Source organism: Sphaeramia orbicularis, chromosome 11, assembly GCF_902148855.1.
Source record: "Sphaeramia orbicularis chromosome 11, fSphaOr1.1, whole genome shotgun sequence".
Lineage (NCBI taxonomy): Eukaryota > Metazoa > Chordata > Actinopteri > Kurtiformes > Apogonidae > Sphaeramia > Sphaeramia orbicularis.
In genome coordinates this window covers 35,783,601-35,795,073 of record NC_043967.1, presented here as the reverse complement: position 1 = coordinate 35,795,073, position 11,473 = coordinate 35,783,601, and the positions used below count along the sequence as shown (strand labels likewise).

The 11,473-nt window shown below is 39.3% G+C and overlaps 1 protein-coding gene across 1 annotated transcript in view; it reads left to right on the top strand.

The window, feature by feature from the left end:
- Positions 1–253: 253 nt before the first annotated feature.
- foxo6b (forkhead box O6 b) overlaps positions 254–11,473 on the top strand; it is an 81,929-nt gene continuing 70,709 nt past the window's right edge. Inside the window, 1 exon segment of the mRNA XM_030147535.1 lies at positions 254–1,262. Coding sequence (XP_030003395.1) covers positions 765–1,262 — 498 coding nt within the window. The 5' untranslated portion in view covers positions 254–764.

Below are 11,473 nucleotides of genomic sequence, written 5' to 3'. Positions count from 1 at the left end.
ACAAGACAAAGGTAGAAATATCTACTCCACCAAGTCAGCAGTCTCTGTCGGCGCGCAGAGGAGACACACGGAGGATGCTCCAAAATCAAATCCATGAGGGGATTTTTTTTTTTTTCCTCTCTCGTCTGGAAATTCACGGCTTCATATAAATGATTCATGAGAGTCTGTTTCTATTTCTAAGGGAGTAATTGCGCTCGTAGTGAGTTTGAAGCTTGAAGCCGGTATAAGAAAGACTGTGTGAGACAAAAAGATTCTAAAGTCAGTTCATTTTGGAGTTGTTTTTTTTTTTTTCTTTTCTTTATTTTTCCTTTTATTTTGAACCCGCACCGGACCTCATCTGTCAAAAGGATCAACTGTTGCTGCAGCCGGAGCGGCCACACACACATTCTCCAAGTGCGTCTGCTTTCATAATGGATGTTTGACCGTCACTTGGTCCTGCATGCAGCTTTTTTAAAATAATTATCATGGAAGAGAGACTCATTCTGTTGGTGATGCCTCGGATACACCTCCATCTGTCCTGATGTGATGCCACTATGTTGCACTGAGGAGAATGATAATATCCCACACCGGCTTTTTCATCCTGGTTCATCATCTGTCTGTGTGAAACAAAACACTTTCATTGTTTTTTCTCTTTAATTTAAACACAGGCACAGTTTTGATCACTGGACTTCACTGTCAAGATTAACAGGCTTTTTGATTATTATTATTATTATTATTATTAGTGACCTTGCCCGGTTTTGACATCTATTCAGCTGGAGCTCATCATGCTGATGATGATGGAGAACAGCGGCATGGATGCGCATCAGGTTGATATCGATTCGGAATTTGAGCCTCACACTCGGTCGCAGTCGTGCACCTGGCCGCTGCCGTGTCCGGAGGATTTCCCAGGGGGAGAAGAAGCGAACCGAGGTCTGGCCCTGGCATCGGTCAAAGTGGAGCAGTATAACGTACCCGCGTGTCGGGCCGAGAGAAAAGGCGGCGCACCGGCGGAGATCAAGCATCCGGCCGGCGCCCCGGCTCCGGTGGTGGCCGCTCCAGCCTGCATGTCCGGAGCTGCGCTGGACGTGGCCGGCCAGCTGCGCAAAGCCAAGTCCTCCCGGCGGAACGCGTGGGGGAACCTGTCTTATGCAGACCTTATCACCCGTGCCATCGAGAGTACCCCGGAGAAGAGACTCACCCTGTCCCAAATTTATGACTGGATGGTTCGCTTTGTTCCTTATTTCAAGGATAAAGGCGACAGTAACAGTTCAGCAGGATGGAAGGTAGGCCACATGAAAAGCATTTTTTTTTTTTTTTTCTGATACCACATGGTTGAAGGTTTTAGTGGAGAACACTATATTTAGCCCCAGTCTGTGTCTGCAGCAGAACTCCTTTTCTGCATATTTCAAAGCCACATAATTGACCCTTGGTTCCAGCAATTTATGTCAGTGGCGTGTCCCCATGTCACTCCACGGCTACAGTGTGTGGAAGGGGGGCGGTGAGCACTGGCTGGATGAGGGTTCACTAGGTTCATCGTATTTAAGGGTTTTGAAGCCTGAGCAATGTAGAAGAAGAAGAAGCCACATTTGAGCCAAACTCCCCCTTTGGACCGGTGAGCCGCACGCGCTGTGACGCATTCCTAAGGTGTCTTATTTCCAGCCTGTGTTTCTTATCGGGTCACACCGGGGACAAAGTGTGCCTGTGGTCCTGATTGAAGAGCCTGTTTGTTGGTTGTTGGGGGATAAACCGTTTGTGGGGCTAAACCCCTCCCCCCCCCCCCCCCCCTCCACCCCCTTTTTCCACTGTCTTTACGCGCACGTTGAATTACGCACTGGCTGTTCAGAGAGCATGGCACAAGGAGAGGGGTTTAAAAGGACAATAACAAGAGATGATGGCACGGAGTGTCACAGCAAACAGATGTAACCACAGATTATCCCTTAAATTCAAATTAATATGAGGTTAATCTAATAGATTGGTCGCTGTAATCTACTTACATTTACCACCCATTCTGTTTGAGGATTAAAAGCTCTTTTGTTTCCAAACCCAATAGCTTCAACTCTCTCTATTCTTTATGTTAGGCAAAGTTTTCCTTCCATGTGCCGCTTCCAAAAACACAGTTATTCCAGTGTTAAATACACATGCCAAATTCAACATATGTCATTCCAATATCTGATCCTCATAGTGAAGACCGTGGCTTCAATGTCACATTTAACACATGAATACAGAGCTAGTCTTATCTAACCACAAGTAAAACATCCAAATCTGATTATTTAGGAAAGGAAAAAAAGTAGAAAAGAGGAAGAATTATATAAAGTGTATTAATAATACTTGATTTGCTGTTGTTTCCACTTGTATTTATGGTCATTGTGGGAGTTTAATCACAGAGCTACAAGGGTCAACGCCACATAAATAGGATGTCCTAACATGTTTCATATAAATTTGTGACTCTGACAGAATGCGAGTAGCCTCAACAATTCCCCAGTTGTGAAATTTGGCAAACTGTACTGGCATTGTTCTCTCTGGGAGCTTTTAAAAGAGATGCATGAGCCAACATAATGACTATCTTAAAGCATATTTAATACTCTGAGAGCTTTTGGACATGAGATGGATGCTTGTGGTTTGGTCTTCATATGTTCCTGCTTCTCTGGAAAATGTAAATGATGGAAGAGAATCAGAAAGAAGGGAAGAAGACAGAGGTTTAACATCAGAGGTGAAGTAACTAAGCCTAAATACCTTCCTGCACTTAAGTTTCCAGGTATCTGTACTTAAAGTGAGTACATATTTCTCTTTTTCTTTTTCATTTTGACACAAATATATGAACTTTCTACTCCTGATATGCCCCAAACAGTCTTGTTTCTTCTTGTTTTAATGCATTTTATGGTAATTTTGGATTATTTTTACTTTGTATTATGTGCCTTCTCAGCATCATGGCTGATTTCAACCTAAATAGATGGGCTACGAAGGACATAAAAGATAAAAGAAGGGGGAAAAAATGATGTGACACCATGAAAAGAAATGACGTAAGAAGCCAAAAAATGCACGTAGATTTCACGATTTATCGCCCGTTTCAATCAAAAACAAAAGCATCATTGTAAACAAAACTAGACACAATGTAAAGAATGTAAAAGACTTAATGTGTAACACTTCGAAAATGACTTAAAAGATATAGCGAGACCTATCAAGACGAACAAAATGTCAAACACGTAACATGATGTAGAAGATGTGAAACAATATGAGATGACGTGTCGAAACGCAAATGATGTAACAAGACAAAAGTGATGTAAAAAAAACAAAAAAACAAAAACCAGACTGGATTGGGAAGAAAAGATGTCAGAATGTTTTGTGTTCTGCTGCTGATGTCGGAAACTAAATTGCAGATTGGAACAAAGTTGATGTTCGTTCATTATATTCAGCTTATTGTTAGTTTAATATGAAGTAAGTAAAGTCTTCACATTCCAGTAGTTCAGTTGAAACGTCTCTTAAACCACTACTTGTCACTTCTAAACTTTGAGCCCATTTCAGACCCTTGAATCAGTACTTGTATTTGTACTTGTCTTACATAAGTATCTCTACTTTCAGTGGTGACTTTTCCACATTTTCAACACTTGTATGGCATTGTAAGCTGATCCAAAATCCTCTGTCACTGTTGTCATGTTATCACGGTGTTAAAGCAGTTTTTTCACTCTGCCTGCCTTGTTTTTCCCTCCTGTACATACGAGGTTTCTCCCCTCGGCTCGACATCTCATTTGGCTCCATGCAGCCTCCAATTGAGCAGTATTAGGACACAGATTAATCTCAATAAAATCACCATTTGATTTAAGTCTGAGCAGAGCTGCAACAACCCTGTCCAATCTTTATGGTATGGGCTTTTAAAATTGGATTTAAAGCTAGGGCTTAATTCCCAGGTTGTTTGTGCTGCCCAGGGATGCCCAGCTTGATGCTTTGTGCTGTGATTGGCTGGTCTACCGGGAAGCTGATTGGTGCAGAGATGTTCCAAGTCTAAATAAAAAAAACAAAAAAAAAAAACACAACTTGATTCGACCATAATAATGCTCGTCAATAACGGCAACGGAAAACGAGGGAAAGTGAGACACATGCACGTTGAACTGTAAGAGTTGGCAACGAATTTAATGAGATTTGAAGCGCAGAGGTACAGAATCGCTCCCAAACACTGGCAGTCGCACACAATACACATACACCCTCACACATTCCTGTATGTTTCTGCTTAGATTAAACAGCGGTGGGAAGGTGGGATGGAGGGCGGAGGGTGGGGGGGTGTATATGGATGGATGGTTGGATGGGATGAGTGGGAGGGAAATAAGATCCAGTCAGTCTTGCTATTAAAAGCAGTCTTTAAGAGCTGTTGTGTAATCCTGTCTGAGAGCTGCTGTTCAATTCAGCCGCTGGGCTCTTTGTCTTCATCTGGGCCAACAGATTCTCCTGCCTCTTAATGCCACACACACACACACTGTAATCACACACACACTTACACACACACACTGTTCAGGTGTCACTCACTTGTTTAAGTGTCAAGCGCAGAGGCTGTAGCTGAGGATTGGATTTTTTTTCACACATTCAAACACATCCGTTCTTGTCTCCAATAGTAGTGTTACACTTCATTGATTGTGGTCTCACCAGAGGTGGCGAAAGTCCACACATTCTTTACTCCAGTTGAAGTACAGATACTAGATAAAAAAAGAAAAGAAAAGAAAGAAAAACGAAGCCTCTGGTGAAAGTGGAAGCACTGACTCAACTTTTTTACTACAGATGTTAAGATATATTTAGTGTAAAAGTAAAAATGAGCGCTTATTACCAGTTGTTTCACAAAGGAAACTGAATATGACATCATGTTAATATTCATGTATACCAAATCCATATGAAGACAATAGAATATCATAATTATTGATTTGAAAAGTTGAATCTATGGAAAGTGAAAGAAAAAAAATCCTTCACAAGCTAGCTATTTCATGTCGAGACCTATTTTTGGTTATGTAGGGAAAAAAAAAAATCTGTTTTTTAGATTAGTGACAAAATAATCTTAAATTCCAATGAAGTCATGCTTAAGCAGATGGTTAAATGCTTTCTTTCAGAAATTTCCATTGGTTTAGCTCATTTGATTAATGAGTAATTTAAAAAAAACATGTTTTTTGAGAACAGTGAAATTCCCTACATAACCGGCACCATCTGATATAAAAATGCTTAAAAAAGCAATTCACACCAATTTTTCAGACCAAATGATTTTTATAATGGTAAAAGGGTGTGTAAAAGGTCATAAAACTATATTGAGAACAGAAATATATGATTGAGATTTCAAATTATAGCAGTGAGAAGTTGTGTTATTATTTATTCTTAGAGAACTTTCCGAGGGATTGAATTTAGTTTGTATAAAAAGTTCCGTAATTTTCTTGAAAATCCTTTTTTGGCAAAAATTTTAATGGATTTAGAAACTTAAGATGTTCTACTATTGAACTACAAAAAGTTTGAAATCATTATCACAATTCTAATTTTGATTCAAAGTCAACAGGCGCGTGACTTAACCCTTATGTATCAACTATAATTGTAACATAAAAACAGTACAATGATAATGACTTTCATATTTCATCCCATCATATCATTGATGTTGGTTTAGTCTTGTAATATCATTTACATCATTTTCGTTCCTTATGTTGTTTTTTGCTAGTTTTTGTCTTATGTCGTTATCTACATTTTTTTAATGTTGTTTTCATCCTGTTACATCATTTCTTTGCTAATCAGGACTCATGTCGTTTTCAACTTGTTTTGTCTTTTATGTCATTTTCATCTTGTTCCGTCATTAACATAATTTTTATGTTGTTACTTCTTCGTACGCCTTGTTATGTCATCTTATCTTCTATGTCATGTTTGTCTTGTTATGTCTTTTATGTCACTTTCATCCTGTTACATCCTTTGCTTATTAGGTCTCATTATGTCATTTTCATCTTATTACATCTTCGTTTTTGTCTTTTTACTTTATGATACATCTTGTTATGTCATTGTCATCGTATATCTTTTAGGTCATTTTTGTCGTGTTACATCTTTTACGTTGTCGTCATTTTGTCTTGGTGTTTCTAGACGTGTCTTGTAATGTATTTTATCTCCATTTGTCTTGCTATATCTTTAATTATTTCATCCATTTTGGTTCTTAATGTTGGAATAGAGCGATGATGGGGTAAAAAAAATAACGCTCAAAAGCAGTAAAACTAAAAATGAACAAGGCTGTTTTAAAAATATACAGAGTACAGTGCAGATATTTGTGTTAAAATGTAGAAATAAGAAGTTAATAGTTAAATAACTCAGTGTTCAGGTGTGACTTTTCTGTTTCGTTGTCCATTACAGAGGCTGCAGCTGTGGACTTTTCACACATTCAAACACTTTCTTTCTTGTCTCCATTGGTAGTGTTACACTTCATTGATTGTGGTCTCGAAACGCGCACACACGCAGACACACAATGTTGCTTAAGCATCACCGGCGTCATGACTATGTATGGATTTTTCTGTGACTGTGCTTCAGTAATTGCGGTCAAGTGTTTTGGCCATGTTTGTTATCGCATATCTGAGGTGGGAGGCTGTGTTTGGTCAGAAGAAGTGAGTTCAGTTCTGTAGGTGGCCACGACGCTGGCGAGCGGAGGTAATGCACTCACACACAATGTTATGTTCATTTCACAAGTGGCTCTGCGTGGGAATGGATGTGCTGTGCTGTGGCCTGTCTGCAGGCTGCCTGTACTGTGCACACACACTGAGCAGCACACTGTGACTCTACCTGAAGGCTGTACACTGCAGCAGCAACATGTGAAAGGCATGTTGTGGGTGTGCAACTGTCCTTATTCCTGCTATTTTTTGCCTTTAACTACAAAGAGTTCATCCTGCCTCTCATGGTTTTGGTCCTAAAATAATTTGATCATGTTGGCAGTTGAATGCATTAAATCCAAGTTTCTGTCAAAGTAATCTTCACATACTTTCATGCGGTAAAATTTTGTGACTCCACACTCGAGCCTTAGTCTTTTGTTAACTTTTAAAACGTGAACAGATTTTCGTGTACAATTTCTTTACGCATAATAGAGCTGCACAATATATTGTCATCGCAATGTACTGTACATGTGCGCAATAGTCACATCGCAGTTCCTGCAATGTAGGAGGCAAGGTCATTATCGTTAACGAGAACTAACGAAATGACGAAAACTAGAACTGAAAAAGCATTTTCGTTAACTGAAATAAATAAAAACTATAATTAATTTTTAAAAAATGATAACTAACTGAACTCTGTATTGTGTGTTTACAAAACTAAAAATTCCCTTCGTTTTTGTCTTTGTCAACGTCGGATTGATATGAAATTGATTTATTTCGCTCAAGCAATTTTAGTTAGCGGCACCATACGGTACTTCACGGTCCGTCACTTGTCAGTTAAAGTTGTCTTCTCATCCTATCAACATGGAAACTAAAGTTGGGAGAAAACAGCAGAGTTCTGTACGGAATTTATTTGAATACAACAGCGAGAAAGATAAAAGATATGAAAAAACTAAAACTAAGCATTTAGAAAAAATAAAAACTAATAAAAACTAGCAAACCTGCTCTAAAAACTAATTAAAACTAACTGAATTAGAGAAAAAAAAAAGTCTAAACTGAATAAAACTAAACTATAATGAAAAATCCAAAACTGTTATAACTTTGGTAGGAGGTAAATGAACTCACCATGTTTTTAACTAATTTCAACCTGGGTACCTGACACACACTGCGCACAGTAATCCACCAATCACAATCGTTCGTAATCAGTTTGCCGAAGCAGACCACACCCCTGGACATGGAGTGAGTCGCTGGTAACAACATCAAGAAATGAGCGACAAACAAGAGAAAATCATGTAAAACAAAACACTTGGTGCCAAAAAGAAAAGCCTGTTTTTCATGGAGTTGCAAAAATGTCCACTCACCTGGTCACCATGCATTTAATTTTTGAAGCAAAGAAACATGTATTTACTGATATACTGTGTGAAAACTATGAAATATATATATATATATATATATATATATATATATATTTTTTTTTTTTTTTTTTTTTTTTTTTTTTTTACGTTGCTAATTGGATGTTTTATCACATTTTAGCATACTCTAATACTAGTTATTTATGGAGATAATATGCAAAAAAAACCAACTTTTTGTTGTTCATTGCAATCTAATAACAATAACAAGCAACTGATTTACACTCAAACATGTTAGTGCAGATCAGGTTTATCTAGAACAGCAAAGTTGCAGTAATGGAATGAATTGCAGTGTATGAGATGATGTATAAGTGTCCACAGTGTTTTGTTGATATGGAACTAAGACAACAAAACCCATGAATATACAAGAGAACAGCTGTAGAATAGCTGTTCACTATAGTGACCAGTATGCATGAAAGGGTTAATGCACCTGTTGCCCCAATGAGAGGTAACACAACTAATTTTGTTTGATCATTTACGTCGACACCACACTGCTATTCTATCCTCCTGAGTATTTTTTCATATTCCAATATATATTGCAGGGTTAAAAAAAAATTGCAGTGTCAGTTTTTTCCAATATCGTGCAGCCCTAATGCATAACAGGAACAGATAAAACCATGTGTGTGACGTATTTTAGTGCTGATATTAGTTGGTAATGGATGAACGAAGGACGCCAAATAACAAGTGACTGATGCTTTACTCAGTGAGTCTATAAATTAATCTCTAACGTCATAAAATTGAGAGAAACTGAATGTTTACAACCGTAGTCAGTACAACACAAGTTCTCTTTTCTTTTTTTTTTTTTTTAAATTCTGGTATTCATGTTTGACCAATGGCTCTAAAATGACACCATTATGGAAGTATCTTTAAGGTGTAATAACCTCCGCAAGGTTTGACTCCAAAAAATCCTGGCTCCCATAGACTTGCATTGGAGTTTTTTTTTTTCCTTATAGGACTTCTTGTGGTCTCATCTGTTTTATTTGTACCTTCTAATAAGTGATCTGGAGGTCCATCCTCAAAATTTCCCTCTGTTAATCACATCTCAGGGTGAATAGATGTTTTGTTGTCTGCTGTGTCAAGATTTGATTGACAGGTCTGTTTGACAGCTCGCTCACCTGCTGAGTCGGACTTTTTGGAGTTTCAGTTTATTCATAATAACTCATTTTGTCCTGACTGTAGATGTGGTTAACAGGTCCATCAACAACACTGAAAATGAGTTTACTACACAGCACTTGATGAAGTTTACTATTTTACTGATTCATGAAGAAATTCATTTTGTTTAGCATTATCTAACCTCTGATACCTCCTGTAGCCCTGCCACATTTGTCCAAATATAGTCACTTCTTGCTTCTAAAAGCCAACACAGCAATGACCAAATCTGAAATTACTGGCTTCAGAAACCAGTGTGTCATTTTTTTGTTCTTTTTCACCATGTTTCATGAAAATCAGCACAGTAGTTCTTGCACAATACCTGCTGAGTAGCAGGCACAGGTAAAAACCTAACCTCCTAGGTAGAGGTACAGCCCATGTACCATAGTTACAGCTTTAATTATATGTTTCTGTGTGCAAAAGCTAATTTCGCACATTTTCCGCTCTAATAGACTGGGCTAAAATATTTTTGTGGTCAAAATCTAACATGTCTTGTCATGTTACCTCATTTGAAGAATTCTGATCAGTAGAGAAACAGATATTATTATAGAGCAAAATACAGTGGTCCAATAAACTCAGCAAATTACCAATCTTCATAATTAGTCTAATATATAGTGTTGGAAATGCGTGCAAGGGTGAAAACACAGTGATGTCCCACCAAAGAGCGAACTTTAATTGATTGCCATTCCAACATTTATTTCAATATAAGTAGCTCCTTGTTTTGGATAATCCCTCATGGTCCAACTAACGCAAAAATGAATTTAAAAGTAAAAATGTGGCTCATTTAGCAACAATAATCTGTGAAATTGTCTCTAAAATGTCCCATCAGAGAAATTTCAAATATCGTGTTTCGACCCGTAATAAGAAAATAAGGTCGGCTTTGAAAAAAATCCGATTGGTTTTAGGTTGGGTTTCTCTCATCTGTTTCCATAATTACTGTGAGGAAAGTGGATCTATACCTTTAATATGCTGCTAATCTGCTTGTAGAGCATCACAATGCACTTCACGTAAAGTATTACCGCCCACGCTGATGGCCATCACCTTCTTCTGCTCAGATCCCACTTGCAGGAGATGGAGGAGAATAAGGTGCACGGCTCAGAAAGAGGCAGAGAGAGAAAAAAAAAAAAAAAAAAGAGGAGGCAAGGAGACATTTTGAAGAACAAGGTATTATTTGTCCTGCCAATAAAACCTTTTTGAATTGAATTCAAAATTGAGTGGGAGTGGGGAGAGAGGCGGAAAGAGAATAGACGGAGCGGGTGTGAGAGTGGTGGCAGTGGCCCCTGCTGCTGAGCACATTGATAGCAGCCTTAATGCCTGTGATGCTCCACGCAAGCCGAGACAGAGGGGAATTGGTTGGAGATGGTGGAACAGGCTTAGAGGGTTCCCTGTGCCAGCCGGTCTGGCGCTGGCTCAACAGAAAGCCCTCTGCACCGCTACACAGTTATTGTTATTATCACAAAGGCACAGCAGAAGGAGAGACAGCTCTCGAGTTGGCGGGCTTAGTGCTGGGTTAACCGGGGGCGGGGAATGGGAAGAGGAATTTGGAAGGCGAAGGGGGTTGGTTGTTGAGACGGCGGTAAAACTCATCTGATCAATCCCGTGAATGGGGAGAAAACAGTTGGGAAGAGTGGTTGAGGGCATGAATGGAAAGGAGGCCATGTGGAGACGGACAGATTTTGATCTGAGCGGATCAGTTGCCTCGTCAGTTGAAGCCGAGTTACAAAAGGCATTTGAATAGAAAGTGGGCAGCTATTGCTTCAATCTGGAGAAAGGACGGGATGTAAACAAGGGATGCACCGGCAGTGGAGGCGGGGTGTTCACTGCTTAAATGAGTCATGGTGGTTGGAATAGAACATAATATTCTCGCCCTCAGCCTTCACACTTCAATCGGTTGGAATAAATCAGATGGAATAAAATGTTGAGAAACACTCTACAGACGGAAATTCCAGAGAGAAAACGGAGTCCAGACGCACAACAGTCAGTCAGTCAGTCAGGCAGGCAGGCAGGCGGATCCTGGGAGTAGTGCCTGGTTGTGTGTCGTAAAATGTCGGCCTCGCGCACATTCTCTCCATGTTGTCTCGCAGACCTCGGGGCTTCAAAGTGTTCTGGTGTCTGGCTCGGACGATGAGCAGAGCGCGAGTCAAAAAAACGTTCACTGTTGTGTCCTCACTGTCAGACTATGACTCAACAACAGGTCAGCGTGGAACCATGTTCAACTGTTAATAAGGACTTTAAAGGGCCGGGGCTGGTTTACATGGTTGAGCTCCTTTAATACAAATCGCACATTAAAACTAACCAGTGTGACTAATGTTATCATCGAGGTCCATGGTCCTCAACCCAATGTATTCTCAACTA